Source organism: Mirounga leonina, unplaced genomic scaffold (genome assembly GCF_011800145.1).
Source record: "Mirounga leonina isolate KUSES-001 unplaced genomic scaffold, KU_Mleo_1.0 Mir_366, whole genome shotgun sequence".
NCBI classification, from domain to species: domain Eukaryota; kingdom Metazoa; phylum Chordata; class Mammalia; order Carnivora; family Phocidae; genus Mirounga; species Mirounga leonina.
In genome coordinates, this window is record NW_023270709.1 from 8,539,965 (window position 1) to 8,567,165 (window position 27,201).

The 27,201-nt window shown below is 39.5% G+C and overlaps 1 protein-coding gene across 1 annotated transcript in view; it reads right to left on the minus strand.

Annotated features, from left to right (window-relative positions):
- Window positions 1-27,201, minus strand: part of F13A1 (coagulation factor XIII A chain) — a 162,388-nt gene that overhangs the window by 101,360 nt on the left and 33,827 nt on the right. The window contains exon 4 of the mRNA XM_035030792.1: window positions 12,069-12,320. Coding sequence (XP_034886683.1) covers window positions 12,069-12,320 — 252 coding nt within the window. The remainder of the gene's footprint in view (window positions 1-12,068; window positions 12,321-27,201) is intronic.

Consider the following 27,201-nt stretch of genomic DNA (forward strand, 5'->3'; position numbering starts at 1 on the left):
TAAAGCTATTTTGAGTACAGTTTATATGAAATAAAAATATCTGGCTTTGGTAATAACTTTTCCAAGCTGACCTCATTCTAGCAAGATATTTTTCAGTCCTTTTATTTTATTAGACTATGCACTTTTTCTGAAATATTTTGTAACACTTAACTTTATTGTATTTTTGCCATTTAAAAGGTTGGTGTAGTTGGTCTGTAATTAAGTTGCAAATTTAAAACCACTGTTAGTTTTGTAATTCAAAATATAGTTATTTTTGTCCTAGTACATGTCATTCCACCTGCAGCTATACCTGGAATCCCATTGATCTTCTAGCTACGACTTATTTCTTCATAGTTCACAAATGAAGAATGTGAAATTCAGTGAATGCAGTTACTAGTCCTATTGGAGGATGAATCTCATTTCACCAAAATTAAATTGTATTTACTCTAAAATGATGATACAAGTTGATGATGCACTCTGGAGTTGGAAGACCTCCTCACTTAAGACTCCAAACTGGCTTATTCAGCTAAATTCTAGGTTACTCCTCTTTACTTTGTTCTCCACTAAGGGGTGTGATTTTTTAAATGTTGAAAGATGACCATTCTAACTACTGGCAAATATCTCTGTTTTAGGAAGATATAACATGAAAAATTTTAAAAATATATATGAAGGAAGAGACTGGTTATTTCTTCCTATATTGTTTTGTTTATTCTCTTCTGGCCTACAAATACATTTCTTTTTTTTTTTTAAAGATTTTATTTATTGTCAGAGAGAGAGAAAGAGAAAGAGAGAGCACAAGCAGAGGGAGCAGCAGAGGGAGAAGCAGGCTCCCCGCTGAGCAGGGAGCCCAATGCGGGACTCCATCCCAGGACTCTGGGATCATGACCTGAGCCGAAGGCAGACGCTTAATGACTGAGCCACCCAGGTGTCCCTACAAATACATTTCTGGAGGTTTGCTTTCACAATGATTTTCATCAACAAATATTATTAAGAGATTTTTTTTTCCATTTATACTAGTCCCTGTAATACTGTAAGTGTTTCAATCAGAGCACACTATGATAATCAGAAATCTAATTTCATTATAATAAAATATCAAACAAAAGGATTTTAGAAAAAATAAATTTAAGTTGACAATATCAGTAATAGCTCATGATGTATTTTCTCTTTAGAAACCACATTTTCAAGTTCTACCCACTGAAAAGAACTAGAAAAAACAACCAATGTAGTAGCAGTGAGTCTCTTGAGCCTGGATTATGTTCTCTAAGTACCATTCATTTCCCATCCCCCTTCCTTACTAAAAGGTACCCAGGTTCCTAAAAGAAATGACTCACTACAAATCTGGGTAAGGAAATGTACAAGACCAGCTTGAAATACTTCTTCCTACCAGAAAATAAAGAGGCTATTAAAGATTTTAGGAGTCATAGGAATCAGAAATAAACTGGAAAGGGTTCCCACTGTCCAAGAATAAGACAATTCAAATATCAAAAAAAAAAAAAGTCACTGCAAAGGATTAAAACACAAAAATTTCAATATTCATACATTTATAGTAATTTTAAAAATTCATTGGTTATCTTTGCAGGGTGCTAAAAACCATCTCATTATTCTGATAACTTAGAAATAAGGAAAGAGACACATATCTAGACTTCTTATATGAATATGACCTCAAGGCAACAAAATAATTGAAGCTAATAAATGCAGAAGGAATGGTAGATTAGAATATTGCCATTTTGCATTCCCTAATGAAATAATGAATCTAGGCTGAAATCATTTGTAATAAGGCTAGTGGGGAATCTCATAATGGATATAAGACTGACAAAACTTGATCCTATTGATAAATCTAAACATCACTAAAAGAGTGACAACCAGACATCATGTATCTCTTGATGGGATGGATATCCTGGGAAGGTACAGCATGACTTACATAATATTATTGCTGTACCTTCCCATCCCTACCACAAAAAGAAAATGATCCTCTTGAAGATAAATCTGATTGAGTCTCAGATCAAACTAACTGCTTAATAGAAAATACAGGGGCTAGAGAAATGTTACATGACACCAGGCGATAGCATAGATGTAGCAAAATCTTGATAACTATTGAATCTGGGAGATATATAGGTAGGTATTCATTGTACTACTCTTTCTACTTTTGAGTTTGTTTTAAAGTTTTAATAATAAAAATAAACCTTGCCAAAGGGCATAAAAGAACTTGAATAAATAAAAACATTCAAAATGTCTCTAATTGCATGTGAAGATGCAATATTGTAAAAATATAAATTCTACCCAATTTAGTTTCTATAGTCAATGAAAACCCAACCAAAATTCCACTCAGATTTTTTTAGAATTCTGCATGCTAATTTAAGTTTATCTGAAAAGACAATGTGAAAAAAATAGCCCAAAAATAAAATGTTGAAAATGAAGAAAAATGGGGGGACTTTTCCCATGGTAAATTGAACTTTGGTCCCAATTCATCTGTTCTTGTATCCATGCCTGCTCATCCTTCTTTCTAAAGGTATAACATCCCCCTGTTGACCTTGAGTCTTACTTTGGCTAAAAAGGTGTTAGTCGAAGTGATGCAGGCAGGGGTTTGAAATGTGGTTGCACACTTGAGCGTATGCTCTTGCATTTCTGCTATCACTGTGAGAAAAACACGCCCTAGCAAGCCCACTAGTCACAGGAGGATGAAAGACACATGGAGCAGAGCATCTCTATAGCTGGGTGGTAAGGGGTAGGGCCTCTCTGGCTATTCTCACTCAAAGCAGAGCTGGCCAGTCCATCCCAGTCTACATTAGCCCAGCCACAGACAAGCCCCAGATCCATGAGATAACATGCTTGTTGTTGTAGAGCAGTGACATTTTCTGGTTCTTTCTTAAGTAGTATTACTGTGATTATAGCCAACTAAAACAAAGCTATAATGAAAACTGATTTTGACACAGTAATAGATAAATATAGGCATAGAGCTAAGTGTATATTAGATCTTAGTAGATGATAAAGATGGCATTTAAAATCAACAGGTAATGATAATGATATATCTGATCAATAAATGATGTTTTGAAAACTGGCTATTCCTGTGGGAAAAAATTTTTGGTAAGTGACAAATAACCCACTGTTCTAGATACCCACCAGTTTGAACTGTTAGAAAGTGTGTGTGTGTGTGTGTGTGTATTTGTACATAAGTGTGGGGATTGGGAGCTATACCTCTCAAATCCATGGGAGCTGGTAGGAGGAACTAGGTCTAAATAGCTCATAGAGTTAGGAGCACCAAGGACCCACTGACAACTTCTTGATACTAAGTGACCTCTGGCAAATTAAACTCAGGAGGAAAACAGATTCCATGTGGCGTCGTTGGTGAATGTGGCATGATACCTCCATCTGCTTTGCCCACAGCTCTGCCACTAGAGCAGACCTTCAACATGCCTTGTAAGAATTACCTTTCCAGGGTGACTAACAGGAGGCAGGTAATAAAGAAGAATTATCTCATTTATTTTACTATTCCTCTGGTGGGAATAATGGGGTAGTTTAAGAAACAACAACAACAACATTGTGGGCTGAGAATTTTGGGATTCACTTATAGGGCTGATTTCAGCCCCCTTGGAAATTACCACTCACCTCCCCCCACACAATGTAAGAATTTATGACAAACATGTAAAACAATGCTAAGCCTATTGATTTTAGTATCTGTATAACTTCTTTGGGAGAAGGAAGGCTATTCATCACCACCTTGGCTGAAAATTTCCTTTTGCTTATTTACATACTATTTTAAAGTTAAAGCAAGTCCCATTTCCAAAGTCATTAAAGTCAAGCTTCGCAAAGCGAACTCAGGGATCAAAGAAAACTACAGTGCTAAGAATGCTATCATATAAGTTCTCTCCAAAGAGACTGCCTACCAGCTTAAATCAGAATTTGGTTTTGTTTCTGATCCTTGGGAAGAAATAATAGCTTGGTACCTTCAAAAAGGCAAAATGTGTCACCTCTTTAGAGAAGGGAAACATTTTGAGTGAAGGGATTAGTAATAACTTTTACTTGCCTCCCCTTTCTATAAAAGCTGAGCATCACTGAAGAAAGAGGGAAGATATGTTGGGTGAAATTAATCATTCTTCAAGGGAATGGCTTCGCATGAAGAGCAAATGTGACTCTGGATTGGTGCCATCATGGTACCTTTTCCATCTCAAAGTAGAGCAGAGGGGGTGGTGAACCCCAGCAGGCTGTGTGTGCTATAGGCATGTTAGGAATCACTTCCCATCTCTGGGAGTTGGGAAATGGTAGAGCGCAGAAAAGAATGGCATTTCTAGAGTCTGTGCTTTGTGTTTTTCCTTTGGAAGGGTCCAAAGCCACTGTCTTCCTAAAATGGTTTAAGACAGCCAATCTGAAGGCCCACCTTTGCACCCATTAACTCTGGAATGAAATGAATCCAAGAAACACAGGCAAGGAGTTCCTCAACAATTGTGTCCATTTTGTTCCTTGCAAACATATTGTATTACATTACAGCTCAGACCAGCTTGGGAAGTTTATTTGATTTTTGCTAATTTACTAGTTTTGCTGATTAAGAACTTTTCAGGTACTTAAATATCTTCAGGAGACAGACTATTATTCATAAAGCAATTCTACAAAGAACATGTCAGAGATTCTTTACTTAGTACATATCCTCAAAGGGAGCCCGTGCCCTTGTTCGCATGCTTATTATTATTTTTTTCTTTTTTGCAAAGAAAACTGTTGTTTGATCTTATAGCTATCAACCTGGTTTTATTTGCTTTTATTTATTTATTTTTAACGGCAGGAATTTCTAATGTTGTAGAACATCATAGAAGCTTCCCAGCTGGCATCTACTTCTTGTTTCTCTTATTGCACTAGATAGGATACCAATCTTGTGTAGGTTCTGATTTTAAAAATAAAAGAGCTTATCCTGACTGAATCAGAATATCCAAGTTTTAGCCCCAGCTTGTTTCTTCATTTTCTATATGACCTTGAGAAATTTATCTAACACCACAGAGTCTGTTTTCTCTCTTGAAATGTGAGGCTCATAATTCTCTCTCTGACTCTCAGAGTGATGGTCATCAATTCAATTCAGCACACATTCATTGAACATTAACTAGGTGCCTGGCACCATGCTTGGCTGAATGAGAGAAGAATCCTGCTTTCTGAAATACACAGTGCAGAGATGCTGGCTTTGAGCATTCTTTGAAAGAGTATAAACAACTACACACAGAAGGAATCACACACTGCATGAATTGGCCGATGAATGTGATTCTGGACTAGACCCTCTCAACTCTGCTCCTTCCAGAGCATTTCCTGAACAGCTTTGGACCTTGACTCTGGGGTCATCTACATGCCATTGGAAAGAATGTCTACTGTGAGCTCTCTGAGCTCCCTTCTGATTGCAGTGCCATACTGAATAATACTAACTTGGTGTGAAAAGGATGACTGAACCTCGAATGTTTCAGACACTTGCAAGAGTGATATATGCTGTTTTATTAAATAGAAGTTTTAAATAAATAGAAGTTTTAAATAAATAAATAAATAAAATTTTCACATAAGCTTTTTTAAGACTTCATAAAAATTCAATTAACCAACTATCTGATTGTTATTTTGTGCAAATACTATTCTAGGGGCTGGAGAGGGTACAAAGATAAGCCACTGACCCATCATCTCTCTCCATCCCGGCTAGGCCAGGTGACCCTATTATATATTCTTATTGTGCTGTGAATTATTTTAATACTTTTTATAATTGTAATTCATGTTTATTAGTAATTCATTTGTGAAATCTTTGTGGAAGCTCTAGGAGGGCAAACATTATCTTTTTCACTGCCATATTCCCAGTGCCTAATTCAATGCTGACCCTTAATATTTGTGGATGAATAAGTAACATTGTCGTACTACCCATGAGTACACATGTTGTCATGGGGGGAGATATACCATCAATATTTGTGGATTGATGAATGGCTCTAGTCTGAGGGTATAAATTCTGGCCTGAGCACAAGGGTCTTCAAAAGAGAGGGGTATTGGTCATTGTTACCTGATGCATTACTCCATTCTGTACTGAAGGGTCTAAAAGACCATGTATAATTACAAAGCAAATAGTGTAGAAATTAATGTCATATAAAATACAAGCTGGTTGTATTTATTTACGGTCTATTAAAGGTATCAAGATATGGAAACACTGATTTTTTTACATCAAATTTAATTGATTTCTTTGTTTAAAGGAAAATACAAAAGTCACAGTGAATAAAAAGTTAGAAGTACCAGATGCTAATTTGGTGTCAGATGCTAAGAGAGAGAAATCTACATACACTTGTGCCCACAAATTCACTCCCACACATACCATATATGTTCTTGACTTTTTTCAAGATGGTAAGGTGTGAGATTACATTTACAACTTATCTGTGATGGTAGGTGTAGTGAGCCTAAAAAGTATTTACTTAGAATTATTAAATCAATGCAGTAAACATTTATTAAACATTAAGTATGTACCAGGCACCATGCTAGGGGTTGGGATACAAGGCTGAATGAGGTAAGGGGAAACCAGCAATGGGGAATGTGGGGGAAGCAAATCAGGAAGAGAAGAAAGACCCCCTGAATATGATTGATGTCCAACCAAACAGAACAATCAAATACGGACCCAGAGTAGTAGCACAGGTATGGGACAATCTTTCAGAATACACTATCAGGCACTAATGCTGGACTACCAATCTGGAACACTCTGAATTTAAACAAGGAAATATATTCCATAATCCAGACCTCCTGAGAGGTTAGAAAAATAAGAGGAATTCACAATAAATGCCCAACTCCTTCCTGCTACCTTTGTGGGTACAGTTTTCTTTCCAACACCAGAGAAGCCTGGTGACCCTATGGAATGGATTTGAAGCCTGGTTAGCACTATTAAATTAAAAAACTGACCAATAATTCTCGCTGCTTCCACCCCTGCCCTCACTAGTGTGGTATTGCTATTGATCCCTGTTAATGATTTAGTGATTAAGGAGGATAAATTGCCTATGAATGCAAAGCAAGCTGAAGGGCTCCCAGGAACCCAGCTGAACATTCTTCTATCAATAAGTACTGTACATGCCTATAAAATTTTCAACCCAGTGTCCTAAGCCACCTTGGATTTCACTTCCACATCAAGTGTGCAGTATTTTCAGCATCTTGCTCATCTTGCTCTATTTTGTCAACCTCTGATTTCCTCTTTGGTATTTTTTCTACTTGGGCAATGGCTCTCTTTTTACCTGCTATCCAATTGCCAGACCGTATCTCTGTGAGTCCCTTGTTATGAATTAGCATAACAGCTGTCAGGATACAGTGTACTGGGCTGTGTGTGGGGTCCATCCCACAGATCCTCTTTTGGATTTTATGCCTTAATTTCTGGGCGGGGAAAACCACACAGTGAATGAAGTGAGGAGGTGATGTCTTTCTCCTATTTCATAAACATTCTCTCGGAGATCTCTGTGAGCATTCCTAAAAAAGATTTCACTATTTATTTTATTTTAGAGAGAGAGAGAGAGTGAGAGAGAGTGGGGGGAGGGGCAGAGGGAGAGGGAAAGAATCTCAAGCAGACTCTGCGCTGAGTTCAGAGCCCGATGCAGGGCTCAATCTCACAACTCTGAGATCATGATCTGAGCCGAAATCAAGAGTCAGACACTGAACTGACTGAGTCACCCAGGTGCCCCTCAGTGAGTATTAATATAAGAATATAAAAGGATCTTATCTTAAAAACTGGCACCAGAATTTTTCTGGAGGGAATGGTCTTGGAAAAGTGTGTAGTTCCCAAAAGTCTCATTGTTGGAGGAACCCAAACAGCAAAATAAAAAAGCTTGCTGAACTGCTCTGCATGAGAGAATAAAGACAGTCTGCTCCTAAGAGAGGATGCAAGAAGAGCATAGGAACAAGGAGGAATGAAAGGGTTTAGAGAAGAGGCAATAAGGTGGGGAGAGACCGGGATTGGGTTTAGGGAGGAGTTGGTGAAATTTTAAGCAAAGTATACTCTCCTATGTTTTGTCATTATTTTTTTGTGATTATTATGTAAACCAGTGGTTCTCTAAGTGTAGTCCCTGACCAGCAGCATCGGCATCTGCTGGGAACTGGTTAGAAATGCAATTCTCAGGCTCTATCAGAGCTACTCAATCTGAGGGTGCTGCCCAGAAACACTTTCACAGGCCCTCCAGGCCATTTCGATGTGCTCCACGTTTGAGAAATGGAGTCAGTCTTGCCTCCTCTCACCCTCCACGCCAAATTGCAGCCAACGTCTAGCACATAGATGTTCTGTGTGACCTTTTTTGATGTTTCAGAGGCATAACTGCTCTGAGCACTGGGAGAAATTGGATTCTGAGAGGTGGAGATGACCATGAAGATATCCCCGAGGAATTTATAGAGAAGTTGGGACACTCATAGGCCAAAGAATTAGGGGGACTGTGGTGGTTTTCCCTGAGTTCTGGGGAGCAGGGAGGACCCACCTGCCATGCTCCTAGAATAAGCCCACTTCCCACCTCCAACTCTCAGTCCTTTTTTATCAAGCCTCCAACACTCCCCTCCTTGCTTCTGGTTCTCAACAGATGACTTTGCTTTTAACCTCACTGGGAAAAAGAGAATCACAAAATGGAAACAACCTTGTCCTCCTTCTACTGAATCTAGAAAAGCTGCACACTTCACCCATCTTCCATGTTGCTCTTGTCACAGTGGAAGGTGGACAGCCCCACCTATCAAGGGCTCTTCACCTGTTTCCTGAATTCCACCCACTCAAGGATTTCACTCCCTAAGTCAGTTCTTCTCAACCTTGGCTTTAAAAATCACCTGCAGACCTTTTTAAAAACCCCAAAGCCCAAGGGCGCCTGGGTGGCTCAGTCAGTTGAGTCTGACTCTAGATTTCGGCTCAGGTCATGATCTCAGGGTGGTGAGCTCAAGCTCCATGTCTGGTTCTGCACTAGATGTGGAGCCTGCTTCAGATTCTCTCTCTACCTCTCCATCTGCCCCTCCCCTTCCCCCCACTCACGCTCTCTCTCTCTCTAAAAAAGAAAACAAAACAGACAAACCCTAAAGCCCAGGCTACACACCAGATCAACCAGAATGTCTGAGACATAAGTAGTTAATACCCTGGGTGATTCTAATGTGCAGCCAAGGCTGTGGATCACTACCCTCTCTCTGGGAAGTAAACTCATCTTTTCCTGATTTGTCTCCATCTCCATAAAATTATGCCTACTCTAGTCTGTCTTTAAAAAATTCTTTGCCCTTCTTATCACCATCTCTGTTTTGCAGAAAGTCTTCTTGCAGAAGATGGCAATAGCTGTTATCTCCACGTTCTTACTTCCCATTACGCTGGAGCCCACGCCCATCTCTCTGGCTTCTGTCTCCATCACTGTGGTAAAGCAATCTTTCCAAGTTCCCCAGTGACTTCCATATTTCCACAGTTTATGGCCACTTTCTTTTCCTATCCTATTTAACTCATCAGCAGCATTCCAAAGAACCAGTTGCTGTCTTCTTGAATCAATCAATTATCCAGCTCTGTGACACCATGCTCTTCTGATTTCCTTTAACTCCTTCTCTGTCTCCTTCTCCTTTGTCTAGACTCTAATTGTTGATGATACTAAATCCATGTTTGTTCTTTCTTTAAACTTCCCTGCTAGCTCCTGAAGGTGCCCGTATTTACATCTCAAGCTCAGCCATCTCCTTGGAGCTATAGATTCACTGATTCAAGGGGCTACTTGATGTTTTCACTTGGAGATCCTACGGATATCACCAAATTAACATTTCTAAATGTAATTCTTAGTTCCACTCCTAGATCTTCTCCTCCACTTCCCCCAGTCTTCCTAGCTCTGAAAATGGCACCACCACCAACCTAGTTGGTCAGATACCAGCTATCTAGACTTATTCTTGACTCTTCCCTCTTCTTCACCTCCCATGATCAACCCCTCTGCAATATCTGTTCTAAATCCAAAGTAGATCTCCAATTCATCCCCTCCTCCTCATCTCCACTGCCACCACCATAGTCCTGTCCATCTTCTTTGTCCTGGGCCACAGCTTCCAAACTGATCTATCTAGTTTTATTCTCACCTTTGTCCATTCAGTGGTACTTAGGGGAGGGCCCTCTGCTCCTTTTCTGTAATGCAGCATCGAGTGCCAGGGCCATGTTTTCTCTACACTAGGCGACTCCTTCTGAACAGGGAAACCTGCAAGCTGCTCAATGGATACAACTGAAGACCAAGGCAGGGATCAAGTAGTAGAAAGACTATCCACCTCCTGAATGATTCTCCTATAAACTCAGTGTCAGGCAACATCACTAATCATTTTTACCTCTGGAAAACTGGAAACATAAGTTGAAATGCATGTAGACACGTACCCCATGATATGTGATATAATCCTTTTTTGGGATTATACCAAATTTGGGGTAAACCATATCATTTTATAAATCCCTTAGCGTGCTGGATAGTTACATGAAATTACATGATTTTCTTTTTGTAATGCAAAGAAAGTCAATAAAGAATTCCTAGTTTATTTATTTTATAAATATGAATTTTTAAAATACAATTTTTTTACAATAGGCCATGTCCTAAGCACTCCTCTGTTTCATTCCTTTGCTAATTCTTTCTCTATTAGACCTCCAAATGCTGGTGTTCCTTAGGGCTTGATCCTATATCTTCTTTCCTCTCTATATTTTCTACCTAGGTGCAGATGACTCCCAAGTTTACAACCCTGATTCTCGTCTTCAGATTCACAGAGCAGAATACCTACTTGTCATTTCTGCTTAGGTATCCACAGTTATCTCCAACTTAACATTTTTAAAATCATAGTGTGTCTCTACATCTTCATTCCCTTCAGTCTTTCCCACCTCTGTAAATAGCACCACATCGCCTCAGTCACAGAATGCTTTATATCTGGTTGACAAGATTATTGTACACAGGAGTGCACCTTTGAGTAGCACATGGCCCCATTAACATCTCCTATTACCATCAACCTTGGACATCTGTCTCAGAGATAGGATTATCAGGTACAAGATGATGGGGTGGTGAGTGGGGAGTATAGGATTAGCTCAGTGCCATCTGCCAACACCACTGGAACTGATAATTCAAAGAAAAGGTCAGTAGGATCCAGGTCTATGTTATATATGAGTAGACAACATTGTTGTTCACTTATTATCAACATGTAAGTGCAGCTCAATCCTGATTCAGATGCAACTCTCACGAGGAATAGACATTCAAAATCAGCAAAAAAAATATAGGCTCATTTTAGAAGAGAGTGGAGAGCAATACACAGGAAGTAAGATGATGTGAGACATCTGTCCTATGTCAGCTTTTATAAGTTTCATTACCTTATTTTTTAAGATCTAAAAGTGCACCCTCTTCCATTAATGCTGTTGCAATGTTTGCTTCTGCCTCTGGAACTGCAAATCAGCTCCATACCAAGTATGGAAGCAGTGGGCCGATAAAGAAGGACAGAGATGGGGATGAGGGAAAAATACTGTGTGTGACTAAGTTTTTAAATTGAATTGAGAGAAATCCTAGGATTTGACATATTTTATTTGAATATAAATAGATTAAGCTTCTGTAACAGACAGAAAGGAAGACTCAAAATAGCAGTAGAGATTAAGTTTTATTATGTTAAAGTTACATGTTTGTACATCCAGAGTTACGGCTTATGAAATTTGCACCCACTCGGCATATACACAAATTTATGGGATTCTTTCAACATCCAGGCTTTCTGTTCTTGAATTAGGGAGGATAGGATCAACTTTATCCTATTTTTCTGAAACCAGATTATAGAACCTAAAAGTCTTGAAAGCCCATTTTGTTTACAGAGTAATAACATACACAGAAGTGACACCATTAACACCTAGCTCCACAATTAACTAATTGTGCAACTTCAGGCATTCGTCCATTATTTCCTGGAATGAATTGTATAGCAGCATTAACTTAATATCCACAGGCTTTGTCCTCATATACATTAAGGACAAATTTCATATTTTTTTTTCTGTCTTTTAACCATGGGAAACAGTGTATATAGGAAAGGGACATATCTTCTAGAGTAATTCTGCTATCCCTCCAAAAAGGGATGCATTAGAAAAATATGAACTATTTTTTTTTTTAATGAGAAAAATGTTTGCTTCTTACCTTCACACCAAGGATTGAAGAGAATGTACGTGTCCGTTTCTGGGTTTCGGGTGGTGCGGAGTATGCCATAGGGGGTCCAGACAGCAACATACATACGGAATTTCCCCACAATGCACTCCGGAGAAGACTGGATGGATAGCCGGACAGACCTGTCCTCTCTCATGACAACTTTGGCCCCCCACTTGCCTCTCTGCAGCTCCGGGACAACAGGAACTGGAATGTAGGTTCCCTTGTTCTCCTGAGGGTAGCGACCTTTGAGAAGAAAGAAGTGTCGAGCTGATTTCACAAACCATTTTTGTTCTCACTCTGTCATCTTGTAGCTGAAGGTTAAAATAATTAATTAGACCTGAAATCGTTAAGACTTGGGTTTGAATTTCATTTCTGCTACCGTGTTGCTACGTGACATTAGTTGATTTTTTTCTTTGAGGCTCAGATTTGTCATGTCTAGATTAAAAAAGAAAGAATAACAATACTTACAGGAATGTTCATTGGTTAGTTAATGAATTCAAATAAGATGTAGAAATCATAATCTGGGATGCAAAAACAAAATGGAGCTTATAGGGTACTGTGAAGTTATCATTCCCTGAAATTCTGCTCTCTAAAAGTTAGAATTGCTCTTTTAGGGGATAGGCAAATGTGTTTTTGCTTATTCTGAATACTACTTGTTATATTACCTATATTAGGATTGTATTTATAGGTTGTACATGTGACCATTTTCATATTCAACTGAAACACGTGTTTATTGCCAGTCTCATCAGGGATTTAGGCTTATAACTTGGGTAAGAATTCAGGCTCCAGAGGCAAGTTCTCTAGATTTGAATCTTGGCTCTGCTCCTCCCTTACCCTGGCAACTTCTGGCAAATTACTTGACCTTTACAAATCCCTATTTCTTTCTCTTTTTCTTCATCAGTAAATGAGGATAATAATATTACCTGAGGAGGAAATAAAATAACACATGTAAGATGCTTTGCCTATAATTTTTCATGCATAGCAAATTTTAGCTATTATTTCAATAGAAGATTAAGCAACAGGGAATTTTACCATATTTCCAGGCTTAGAACATTTTATGTATAAGTTATCTCAGGCTACATTTTATTTGTCTTTATTGCAGTCATTTTAGACCAAATTCTTTCTTTAAAAAAATTTTTATTGTTATGTTAATCACCATACATTACATCATTAGTTTTTGATGTAGTGTTCCATGATTCATTGTCTGTGCATAACACCCAGTGCTCCATGCAGAATGTGCCCTCTTTAATACCCATCACCAGGCTAACCCATCCTCCCACCCCCCTTCCCTCTAGAACCTTCAGTTTGTTTTTCAGAGACCATCGTCTCTCATGGTTAGTCTCCCCCTCTGATTCCCTCCCCTTCATTCTTCCCCTCCTGCTATCTTCTTTTTTTTTTCTTAACATATATTGCATTATCTGTTTCAGAGGTACAGATCTGAGATTCAACAGTCTTGCACAATTCACAGAGCTCACCATAGCACATACCCTCTCCAATGTCTATCACCCAGCGACCCCATCCCTCCCACCCCACCCCCCACTCCAGCAACCCTCAGTTTGTTTCCTGAGATTAAGAATTCCTCATATCAGTGAGTAGACCAAATTCTTAATTCATGGTGTTAACCTCAAAACTAAATTTTACCAATGGGTTCCTGAAAAATAGTCTTCACAGTATCTCTCTCTTTTTCTCTCTCTCTCTCTACATCTCTCTCTCTCTCTATATGTGTGTGTATATATATATATATATATATATAAATCTAACTATATATAAAAATCTTAAGTCTCTCTCTCTCTCTCTATATATATGTATATCTACATATCTCTCTCTCCATATATATATGGAGAGATATATGTACCTCAAGTCAACTTCACAGCATTCTTTTTTTTTTTTTTAAGATTTGTTTATTTATTAGAGAGCGAGTGAGCATGGGAGCAGGGGTGGGAGGGGCAGAGGGAGAGGGAAATAGAGAATCCCAAGCAGACTCCCCGCTGAGCAGGGAGCCTGATGTGGGGCTTAATCCCAGGACCCTGAGATCATGACCTGAGCTGAAATCAAGATTTGGACTCTCAACTGACTAAGCCACCCAGATGCCCCTCAACTTCACAGCATCCTTGACTTTTCATCTTACAGTTTAATTTATAGTTTAGTGTACAAGATAATCAAAGGTACAGATATTTTAAAATGGAGCAGATCTTTCATTTACAAATTTTTCCAAAATGTGTTACATATTTAATTCTAATTGACTTGAAGAAAAATACAAATCAGGCTAATAAGTCTGCAAATCATTTTGACTGCAAGCAGAAGAAACTTTAAGGGAAAAACTTATTTACTTTGTTTTATAGAAAACACGTAGAGGATTCTGCATTAAAACTAACAAAAACAATGCTTCGTTTGGGCCTCCAATTACATAGGATGTGCTATGAGATCTTAAAGGATTCTTTGGTAGGCATATTTTCAAAGATAGAGCATTCTAAGGAGGTAGTTGCATAAGTTAACTGCTGTGTAATTTTGTGAGATGCTTAATCTTAATGAAAATAATAATTTACACAGTGCAAGCCAGGGAGAAAGATTAGAACCCCGGTGCTTTGCTATGTGTTAGGGGTATCAGTTAATCACCACTCAGGATGAATATTACCATAAATCCAATAAAGCCTTAAAAATGGTTTGCTGCCAAGGTGCAACATTGTCTAGGTGGTGTTTTGGGGAATATAGGGAGCTTAGTCTCTGTGAAAGCTGCACATAAATCCTGCAAGAGCTGTTTGCTCCAAAGGCACTTCCATATTTCCTGGGTATGCTCCTCTTTGTGCTTGTTCAAACTGGGGGATGAGGCTGCCTTTTTCTCTGGAGGCATTGTTGCTCTCTGGAGCCCCCATCACTACTGAAGTGTAGACATCAAACACAGTCTCACCTGCTAAATGGGACCATAATTCATTCATTACAGGGGCTCCTGGCAGCAGTTGCCACTAAATCCTGGCCTGGATTTAGAATACACAGTATTAAATATAATATAGGCTTAGTAAAGATAAATTTTCAGAGATAAAATCGATGTGCTAATGACAGATTAGATTTTTTTAAAAGGAATTTTAAAATGCACTACAGGGCGCCTGGGTGGCTCAGTTGGTTAAGCGTCTGCCTTCGGCTCAGGTCATGATCCCGGAGTCCCGGGATCAAGTCCCACATCGGGCTCCCTGCTCGGCAGGGAGTCTGCTTCTCCCTCTAACCCTACCCCCTCTTGCGCTCTCTCTCTCACTCTCTCTCTCTCTCAAATAAATAAATAAATAAAATCTTTTAAAAAAAATGTTTTAAAATGCACTACATAAGAAAGCTCCTTTAGGAGCAGCAATGAAGTAGGAGAGTATCTCTGAAATTATGTGTGTGCTATGAGCCTTTGCACTAACATCCACTTTTGTTAGGAACATTGAAATAACTAAGACAATCACTAGTTTCCATTATTACACCTGAAATTATGATCTCAAAGATATTAAATTTTACCTATCAAATTCATGGTATACCATAGAAAGGAAAGAAAAAGGAGAGCCTTGTTTATTCATTCTGGCTTTGAGCACAGTCACAACCTAATCTAAAGACTAGTTTGAACATTTTTCATTCATGCAACAATATTACCTACTATGTACTAGACATTATTCTAAGTGCTAGGAATACAAGAGTGAACAAAACAGACTCTTGTGCTCATAGAGCTTGTAGTCTGTGGAAAAAGCCAATGCATGTGCTGTTTATTACGTGCATGTTACTGCTTTATTCCTTACATTAATCTGTGAGAAGGAAATTAGTATCATCATCCTAAATTTGACAAATCAAGAAACTAACACACATGTCAATTTGTCCAAGGTGATGCAACTAGTAAGTAGCAAGTGTGAGATCTGAACCTTGTCTGGCTGGAGAGCCTGACAATTTCCACTAAGCTCTACCGCAGTTGCACGCAGTTGGAGTTGGTGAAAACTATGTTCAAATTCTGACTCCACAATTCACTATAGGTGTAACTTTGCACAAATTGCTTAATTGTTTGAGTTTTCATTTTCTTGTCTCTGCAGTTCTGGAAATGGAAAGAAGATAGATTTTATAACATACTAAAAGCTTTATACTTGGTGCATGGTAAGGGGTAACTTAGGAGACATTTATTGTTTGTGTTTAAACATAACAGCTACTGGAAAGTAAAGCCAGAAGGAAGAAGAGGTGATTCCGTCCCCCTACCCCCCACCCTGCAAGGTCTGGTTCTAAATCAGAAGAAATGTGAGTGTCCCAGTGAAAGCTGGTTACTTTTGTGGAGGGAAGTGTTGTGGCCACGGGGAAAGCAATTCGGCTGGCTCAGACCCTGACTGTCTGATCATGGTACTTACTTGTCCTCTCTCACTTATTCTGTAAAATGAGATACTAGGGGTCATAGTTGGTGATGGAGAGGGCAGGTCAATAAATGGCAGTTATTGCTATAATATTTCCCCCATTGTCTCAGGCTTTCTGATTCCTCTAAGTGATCCTTTCTCTGCACCAAGAGCAGGAAGCCAGGATGGGTTCACTGACAGTCAACTTATAGAACCCAAATCTACTTCAAAGGCCAGTTCATTCCTGAGTCAAATATATTGAGCTAAGAGAACGCATGCAGCCCACTCCCACAATCAATAAAAGACATGACATCATTCATTATTAACCAAAAAGCCTTAATAATTCCAGAATCATCATGTAAGAATCACCTGAAACCTGTCCCTCACTCATAACTTGTGATTTTGTGAATCATTTATGGTGACTGTCATCTTCATTCATTCATGCCTTAATCAGGAGTTGGCAAGTGATGATCTACAGGCCAAAGTTACCTTACTGCCGTTTGTGTAAATAAAGTTTGATTGGCACACACTCATCCATTCAAGTATGATTGTGCTACAACAGCAGAGTAGAGTAGCTGTGACAGGGACCATATGGTCTGCAATGCCTAAAATATTTACTATCTGGCCCTTACAGTAAATGGTTGTCAAACTCTGCCTTAGAGAATTTTACATTTTATTTATTTAAGGGGTGATTTATTATGGAGACTCAACATCTAAGACTGGGACCTAAGAAGAAAATATTATCATCTAGTTTTTCCTTCCAAAGAGAAATATGTCACTAAACTAATAATAAGCATTTGAACCACTATTAGGTCAACATTTGGTTTCCTTAACACCTCCTTAAATTCCTCACAGTCTTAGATGGTGTTGAAGACATAGGAAGCTGGTTATGATTTTTTTATCGATTTCACTAGACGTAGCTAAAATGTTCAATTTTATTACTGTACAAGGTGTTTAGAGTTGCCAAGACAGTTCATATAGCTAGAGACGGAAATAAAGTGACAGGAATGAAGATTTATTTCTGGGGTCCTTTCTTGCGAGGGAATTTTTGCAGATGGGAAAATGAGGGTCCTTGAGGTTGTCACATGGAGAACATCCATATAACTAGGCAGAGGTAGAGACAGGGCTTGGACCACGATCTCTGTACTGTGATATCCATTCTTTCTCTGCATCAAGGGGGAGGATACTGAAGGTATTACAAAATAATAATAATAATAATAATGTATCAATATTGTTCATCAGTTATGACAAATATACCATGTTAGTGTGTAATGTTAATACTGGGGAAAACTAGATGCAGGTTTATTTATTTTTAAAAATTTATTTATTTATTTTAGAGAGAGAGAGGGAGAGAGTACGTACAAAAGTGGGGGGAGGGGCAGAGGGAGAGAGAGAGAGAGAGAAGCAGACTCCCTGCTGAGTGTGGAGCCAAAGCTGGGGTCAATCCCAGGACCCAGAGATCATGACCTGAGCCGAAACCTAGAGTCCGATGTTTAACCAACTGTGCCACCGAAGTACCCTAGATGCAGGGTTGATAAGAACTCTGTACTATCCTCATAATTTTTCTTTAAGCCAAAAAGTATTCTCTTTTTTTTTTTTTTTTTGAGAAAGAGAACATGAGCAAGGGAAAGGACAGGGGGGAGAGAGAGAGAGAGAATCTCAAGCAGACTCCTTGTTGAGCACAGAGCCCAACATGGGGCTTGATCTCATGACCTTGTGGTCATGACCTGAGCCAAAGTCAAGAGTTGGACGCTCACCTGATTGAGCCACCCAGGTGCCCCTAAACTGAAAGTATTCTAAAATAAACTGTTTATTTAAAAACAAAGATGAAGAAAAGAGAGGAATAAAGTTAGAACATTTGAAGGGAAAGGAGTGCAAAGGACAGTGAGGGGATCGCCTTGGTGAATAGGAGCGGTCTGAGAGACAGAAGCATGGGTGCAAGGGCTTAATAACCAGTAGTGAGAAAGAAGACCTGCAGGGGGAACTTGCAAAGAGAAGCTGCCGGCTACAAGGGATTTGAGTTGGGAAGGTTTCTACAGCCCTGTCAGGGACTGAAGGGAGAAAGGGAAACAGCGCTGCTGATATGGTCAGGCCACGCAGCACCAGACCAGCATATGGAAGCAAATCAGGAACAGGTAGTGAGTACATTCATTCCAAAGGGAGGAAGATGAACCCAAGTTCACAGACCTTTTCTTATTCACTGTATGGAAAAGCTGATTATTAATGGGAGACCTGACATGTCAATAGTACCACAGGGTCTTGTCAGCTGCTCTATACACCATGTTTAATTCTGAATGTAATGATTTCAATGACAGCTCTGGGGAAGAATTTTCTATGATTGAGTTGTGAGTGAGGAAGTTGTGACAGAGTAGTATTTCATTTCGCTAAATAGCCCTTCTCACCCCCAGGAGGTAGCATGTATAAGAGACCACGATCAGGCTGCACTCCAGAACACCCATCCATCAACATCCATGACTAAATCTGGATGAGAACCTCAGCCTTACACAGGTGATCACCATGCACACGGTTGCTGAAAGTGTGGAATGCCCAGATAATTATTCCACCCCCCCAAATTGTGTGACTTTTGTGTTAAAAAATCTGAGCAAGAAAAATAGAAGCAGAAAATATAATATCTCAGAAAGGATTCTTATTTTGTTTTTAATAACATAGTCTTTGAAATTGGAGTACCAACCATGAAAAAAATATAATTACTGATTGCATTCTTTTACACTTATCTAAAATTGGTGCCATCTTCCCAACTGATCTAGAAATTAACACATACTCTTAGTTTAAGGGCTTGTTTTCATTTGTAAATTAGTTTTGAGGCCACAGAAAGACTATTTGTAAGGCAAAATTCACTTGGACTGTATGCCTACATTCGAACACCCCTGTGTCTTCTTTAACCTCACTCTCTCCTTACAAATACATGGGTGAATACAGAGAGACTCACCAACCTTAACACTCCCATCCTGGAACCAGGAGGAAGTGGGTGAACATATTTAGTTCCTTAAGATTTTATTTTTTACTAACATGGGCTCATCGAGCCTGAGCTTTTACATGGCTTCATCATATCTGTGTCATTCACATGATAGACAAGAGGAATCCACCTCCAGCTCATACTCTGCCCTATGTGTCCTTGGGGAAAATTAGCTCTCAACTATTCATTGCACAGACCAGAGAACCCTCTTCATGCAAAGTGCTGCCTAGGTAAAACTCTACAGAGGAACATGTTGCATTTTAAAAATTCATTTTTTAGTAAGTTGATGGACTGGAATATTTTTATATTGAAAACACAATGTCCAAAAAAAGGAAGAAGGAAACACAATGTCCCATGTGCTAATTAGGTTCCCAGATAGTCCATAAAGGCCACTAATCAGCATATAGTGTGGTCAGTATGGTTGAATATTGTTGCTAATAGAATTATTCTGACTTCACTTTGCTCATACCTAGAAACCGGAAGAACATACTCAGCAAGGAGGAGGAGTAGGTACCTGTAACTGCAGAAGACATGCCTGCCAGTCACTTTCTCTTGGTGCTCTGAAATGAAGAAGCTTATAGCTCAGGACACCCCTACTTCTCTCATCTCTTGGGCATGTCATCTGTAAGTCAAGTGACCATAGTTGTGCTCCATCTATGCTAGACTTAGTAACAGTAAGTAGTAAGACACTTCTTAATTAATCACCTGGAAAGTCCAAACAAAACTGTTCCTTCTTATTCACTTACATATCTATTTTTCTTATTAAACTGAAATAAAGATATTATCTTACTTGTCTTTATAGTCCCATAAAATATCACAATGCCATGCACCAAATAGGCGCAAAATAAATTTCAGTGGGATCAAATTGTGCTTTTTGCAGATGTCAAGTCCCATTAAGAAAATCACAGAGACTGGGGCACCTGGGTGGCTCAGATGGTTAAGCGTCTGCCTTCGGCTCAGGTCATGATCCCAGGGTCCTGGGATCGAGTCCCACATCGGGCTCCCGGCTCAGCGGGGAGCCTGCTTCTCCCCCTGACCCTCTCCCCTCTCATGCTGTTTCTCTCTCGCTCGCTCTCTAAAAAATAAATAAAATCTTAAAAAAAAAAAAAAAGAAAATCACAGACTTTAGAAGCTCTGGAATGAGATGCCTGTAGCAAGCCAGTTGTCAATTCCAAGCATCCTTCACAAGAAATGAAAATTTCTAGTTCGAAACCTTTTCCTTCAAAGGGGTGTTTTCCATTCACATATAAATATGTTTTAAGCTAAACTCTGACTTCACCTAACTGCAGACTTTCTTTAATAGTGAATTCTTAGAAGAGGATCATCTCTAGGGAACTCATGAATATATCATGTCTCCAGCTGGGAAGGTAAATTTCATGATGTTAATTCATTTTTCCATTTGATTCATTTGTTTTTCCCATGACACAACTTTCATGCTCAAAATAATCAATCTATTTCCAAATGGGCCCTGGAAGCGTTGCTGTGGCAACATGGTGCATGTGGAAGACCGGGAAGTAGGAGTACGTAGCCTTGCAGAGGGAAGCAAACCTGGTTTTAACAGCCTTGGGATGGAACGGGAGTGCACGGGAATCAGGATGCAATAAGTCCCTGCATAACTTTTAGACACATCAGGTTACCAACTGTAAAAATGAAACAACACCATCAAAAAGAAACAATCAAAAGAAAGGCACAGGAATCTTGGATGGTAACAACTAGGAGGAGAGAAACACAAATGTTCAAAAGCAAATCATTTCATTGAGGACTTCAGGAATTTGCCCTATTTCATATCTTGCCAGTGGGGGAGTTTATACACATATTTTCGATACTTCCTAAGGGAAGAAAGCTTCCTGGCAATGTTTCTTCTGTGGCTCCAGCAAACTGGGGAAGGAAAGGGAAGCTTCTTGAGGACAGAGACTGAGTTGTGTTTAACGTTGTGTACCCAGTGGTGTGCAAGATGCTTGGAACATACTAGGTGCTCAATAAATATTTGGTAAATTGAAGATAGATATACTCTTTAGGAGTCTTTTTTACTTTAATTTTATGTCACTTTTCTTTCAGTCTTTCCTACGTCTTTTAAAATCTTTTTCGGAGTAAGGTGAAATTTTGTGAAATAACCAGCACTGTGCTAGGCTCTTTGAGTGACTCAAAAAAAATAAATAAAGCTAACTCTTGATGCAGACCATCAGCATTAAGAAGTACACATCTTCGATGGCCAAGCAAGGCAATAATCTGTACATGAGGAGACCAGACCTGGCCCAGGGTGCTGCCAACAACATAGACAAGGGGAAAAGGACATGAGGGAAAAAATCAGAGATAACCTCAATGGCATTGAGATATAAGAATTTCCTCATCTATGAAATAAGACTGTAGAGCTCCTGCAACAAAATTGACACTCATTGTAAACGTGCCTACAGTATGCCAGGTTGTAGCTGGGTTATTAGCCATGAGAACAGGGTGTCGCAGGGTTTTTGAAACATAATTGTCACAGCTGTTGGGTGCACTGGAAACCCAGAGGAGGAAGAGGTTAAAGGTGCTCTGGAAGTGAGAGAGGATCCCTCAGAGAAGGTGGCTTTGGGATATAATTTTAAAGATGGACAAGGTGGGAAGGAGCCTTCCCAGCAGAGAGAATAGGGAAAATGTGGGGCATAAGGGAACGACAAAATCCCTGTGGCAGTAGAAGCAGTTGTCTTGGGCAGGGTAAGAGCCAAGGGGATATTTGATGTTGTGCAAAGACATTAGGCTGTGTCCTAGGAGGGGCTGGAGATGGGACAGGAGCCATTGAGAAGCTTTAAGTGGCTTCATGAGATTTGCACTTTAGAAAGATCACTTTGGTGGCACGATTGGAGAATGGTTCAGAAGGGACAAGCATGGAAGAAAACCAGGCAGAGGGCTGCTGAAGTACTTAGGTGAGACATGACAGTGTCCTCAGATTGAAAATGACTGGCTCTGGATAATGACCTAAGAGGGAGGATAAGTGGACAGTTTAGAGTAGAGGCAATAGAGGCTTAGTCAGGTGTGAGATGCTGGTTCTGAGTGAGACAGGTAGAACTAAGCTAACCCTAGGTTTGGTTCATTCTTCACCCACGAGCTTTTGAGTGCTTACTAGATGCCAGGTGCTGTTTTAGTTGTTAGGTATACAGCCACAAGTAAAACATCACCTCCTTGAGCCCTAAGAGTCATGACTCAGTTGCAAGCCTTTTTGAGCATGCTGCTCTCTAAGGGGTCTGCTCCAAAAATCAGGTCTGGTGTGGTTAACCGCCATGCAGATTTACTCAATAAAGCTAGTTTTCTGGAAGTTCCCTGAACCACATGTATGTGTTGCCTAGAAGACAGAATATTTTTAGTTTTTAAGAAAAAAATCATGAACATAAAATCTCTATGATTTAGGTGAAGTTGGTTATAGAACATAACACTACACTATAGATTTGTTCATACTGCTAAACCAATTTCTAAGGAATAGGAGGAACAGAAGCCAGAGAATTTGGATTTGAGTTCTAGGTTGTCCACTTGGGAAAACCAACTACTGTTTGTGCTTATTGTGCCTGTTGACCACCTGGTTGTTCTCAGACCCAATGCTCATATCTCTGAGAAACCTCATCCTCGTTCTACATAAAACCCTATTCCCAGGTTCCTTTGCCCTCTGGCTTCTAGGTAGGTTTGACCCATGAGAGGCTTTGGAGGCAGATGGGGTACATGTCAGGGTCTGTCTCCCCTTCTCTCTCTGCTTCTGGAGACACTGAATCTCTTCCAAGGCTCTCGGCTCCCACTGGGAACTGGTCTGTCCCTGCCTGGCTCCAGCTCTCAGGGATTACTTCTGGGTTCTGGTAAGATCTCCTCCTCCACCATGTGCCTCCAGCTCCACTTTTGGTAGCAATTTTCTGCTGCTACTAATTCCTGAGTTGCCTCACTGTGGCTTCGTAGTTGTTCTCTCAGCAGCATAACCAATTCCTTTGACTACACTTCCATTGCTTATACAACCTAGAGAAGTTTCTGTTGCACCTTCTGGACCCTGCCCCTGCAGCGTGTCAGATAGTACTAATACTCTGTATCAGCTCTAACAGTTACATCCATGTAATATCTGGAAAAACTGGGGCTCAGAGAACTTAAGTGATTGGCTATCAATTGCAGAACAATGACTTGAACTCAGGTCTGTTTGGTCCAGCACTCATGCCTGGGAAAGCTAATCAGCTTCTCAGTCTGTTTTCCATCTGTAAACTGGCCTTACAAAGGATGAGATTTAAATCATAATGTGTGTGAAGGGCATGGCATGAGCTGAACATATTATTATAATTCTCATTATTATATGGTGTCTGAGGGTCACAACAGCAAATAAAGCTCATTAAACCTATTTTATTTTTATTTCTGAGCATGACCACATGGGTAGTGAAGAAGGTGGCTGCTGATGTGGTATGGTTCAGAGATTTATTCAACGGACATTTACCAAGCACCATTTAAATGCCAGGCACTCCTCTAGGTACTGAGAATACAGTGACGTCAACACAGATAGGCTCATGGGGCATACAGTTTAGTGGGGATAAACAGACAATAAACAAATAAATATGTACATGTCAATGGAAGTAAATGCCATGAAAAAGTAAATAAAGGAGCTTCAGGGGACAGAGAATAATGGGGTTAGGGTGCTGATTTGGAGAGAGTGACTAGGTAGGACTCTCTGGTAAGGCAACATTTGAGCAGAGATGCAAAAGAAGAGAAGAAATAAGCCATACAAACATCTTTGCAATGAGTGCAAAGGTCCTGAGGAAGATGATACTTAGTATGCTTGAGGAGGCTGCTGTGCCTTGGAGTAGTGGGAACATTGGAGAGAGCTGTAGGAGATGAGGTAAGAGAGATTCAGGACATCAAGTAGGGCTTTGTAGGCTGTTGTCAGGACTCTGGAATTTATTCTGACGGAAAGAAGAAATCACTAGAAAAGACACATCATCTGCCTTAAGTTATTCTTAAAAATCATGTTGGCTGCTGTGTGAAGACTAAAGGAGAGCAATCAAGATAACTAGGAAGACCTCTTGGCATCTCAGAATATTCCCACTTTGCTTTTTGATAATGAAAATCCTTCCAATGGAGGACAAATTAGAGATAATGCTAAAATGTTTATATCCCTGGGAAGTTTGCTTAAATTCATTACTCTGTGATATGAAAACTGATTACCATAACTTTCCTTAAAGCTGGTTTCACAGCTGGAAGACAAGTGGACATTAAACATAGGGGAAACTTGCTCATGGAAGATGGTACAAAAAATGCGGCCATTTGAAGTACAAAGTTTGTCTACATCACAGTTGTTTCTAGAGCAAGCTCTAGTCCTTCCCTAGCATGAGTTTAAATGAGGGTCTGTTGTTTTATCAATTCATTGAGGTTTAAATCCTCCAGATTCCAGGAATGTCAAGGAGAGAGGTAGGATGTTGATGTCAGAATGACTAGTTTATTGTACTTTGATGGATTTCATGATTATAAACCAAACTTCATGTCAGTTTTTTACTCCTTTCACTCCAACATTTTTAATGGACAGAGGATAATTCCACCTTTCCTTGGGCTTCTTCCATACTCAAGCTGGGCTCTGGTAACTCAAGGCAGGTTTGGAGAGGGCCGGAAAACACACTTTGGATTAAAAGTGGGGATCACTGACTGGATGTATAACAGCAGCTTTAGTGCTTACCTCCTTCATGTTCTCAATCAGCCTCAGGAAGTGTGCCATAAGAAATTCCCTCCTACAAGAACTGAATTTCCCCAGCAAATGGTAATTGTATGGAGCCAAACCTCCATTTGTTTGAGTTGTATCCATCATGTAAGCAGACTGAGGCTCGTGGGTCTTATGAGAAAGACTCATTTAGTTAAAATAAGAGCAACTGGCTTAAAAAACAGTGTCATTAGCCAACAAGGGTAGGATCAAAAGTTTAGCTGAATATCTTCCAAGCAAAGCAGACCGCTGATGAAATTGTCACTAAAACATTCAATTCTTATTAATAATTTAATGGCAATGCTGATGGGAACAAGGACAAATCATTGGTAATCTAACAAAAATATTTGTCTGTCTTTGGAATGCAAATATATGAATGCAATTCACAATAGCAAGTGCTAAATGAGTTTGCATTGCCAGAAATTAAACCAATTGCCGATAGAACAAAAATCAGCATAGAAATATTCTAGGCAATGAGATGCAGTCCATTTGGTATTAGTCTGCAGGTGGATATCAACAATACATACTCAATAAACATTTATGTAAACAGATATTTATAAATTGCTGACTATGAGCAAAGTAATATCACTTTACCTGGAAGTGACAAAGGTAGTATGAGATGTATATGATATACTTCCTGCACTCAGTGAGTTTATAATCAAACATCAAGTTTAGACTGTAATTCAAGTCAGAAGTCTAATGCCACATGAGGGTAACAGATCTAGAGCAGTGCACGTATTTCATGGAGCACTGGGTGTTATACACAAACAATGAATCATGGAACACTACATCAAAAATTAATGATGTACTTTATGGTGACTAACATAACATAATAAAAAATTATTTAAAAAATAAAAAAAGTTAAAAGTTAAAGAAAATAGAGCAGTGGATCGGTGGTGGAGTCAGGAACCACTTTATTAAAAACATAAAAACAAAAAATAGAACCTGAGGGATGGGCAAAAAGAATGACATGCTCGTTGCATTTTATTACCTCATATATACATTTAGGTGTGGATGTTCATTTGCTTATTTAGGTGTTCATAGTTGCATCATGAGCTAATCACTGCTTACATTTAAAAGCATCATAAAAAGAACTGTACTGAAGCCTGATTTTCATGGCAATGACATAACCAACTACATAAGTGACCATGAAGAAGACCTTGTTTAAACACAAGGATGTAAAAGAACCATATACTGGGTTGGACCAATGGAGCCCTGCCTAGAGATGCGGGTGGAAAAAGGCAATTGTTCTTCCTCACATCTCCCCAAGGCACAAGATATTCCAATCTTCTCCCATTTCTTCTGGCAACTTGTTGCCCACTGATTTGCCTAAAAATTTTTAAATAAAAGTAACTTTCAAGTATCTCTTTATTTGTGGACTAAAGGTGTACAAGTTCGCCCTCCATGAATGACACCCAAGTCCTGTCCTTTGGAAAAAGGCACAATGAGGGAATTTTGTCGAAAAAATCTGTCACTATTCTTGAACTCCAAAGTTTAACACCAAACTCAGGGCATATGCTCTGAAGTTTCAAACTGCTGAGTGGCCGAAGAATGGTCACTTTGGGACTTCCTCTGGGCCTGCCTCCGCAGTAACTCCTGGTGACCAAACATCTCCATGCTATACCCAATAAAACGGCCATTTGACTACTCATTCTAAGGGAACTGGTCTCAGCTAACAGTAAGTAGCAAGAGTCTAATAAATCCACTTTTCCTAAAATTTTAATATATGATAAGACTAATTATATTTCCTTTTTTTTTTCTAAGATTTTATTTATTTATTTGACTAAGAGAGACAGTGAGAGAGGGAACACAAGCAGGGGGAGTGAGAGAGGAAGAAGCAGGCTTCCCGACGAGCAGGGAGCCCAATGCAGGGCTTGATCCCTGGACCCCGGGACCATGACCTGAGCCGAAGGCAGACGCCTAATGACTGAGCCACCCAGGCGCCCCTAATTATACTTCCTTTTACCTCCAAATTCACTTTTTATGGACATAATTCCCTAACGTGTTAAATAAATTGTCATAGTTAAATTCCATTCATGGCACACAATTTGGAGAGAGGGATCGGTTCCTGTATTCACCTCCCATTCAGTGGATGTTGTATCCTTCCAAAACCTT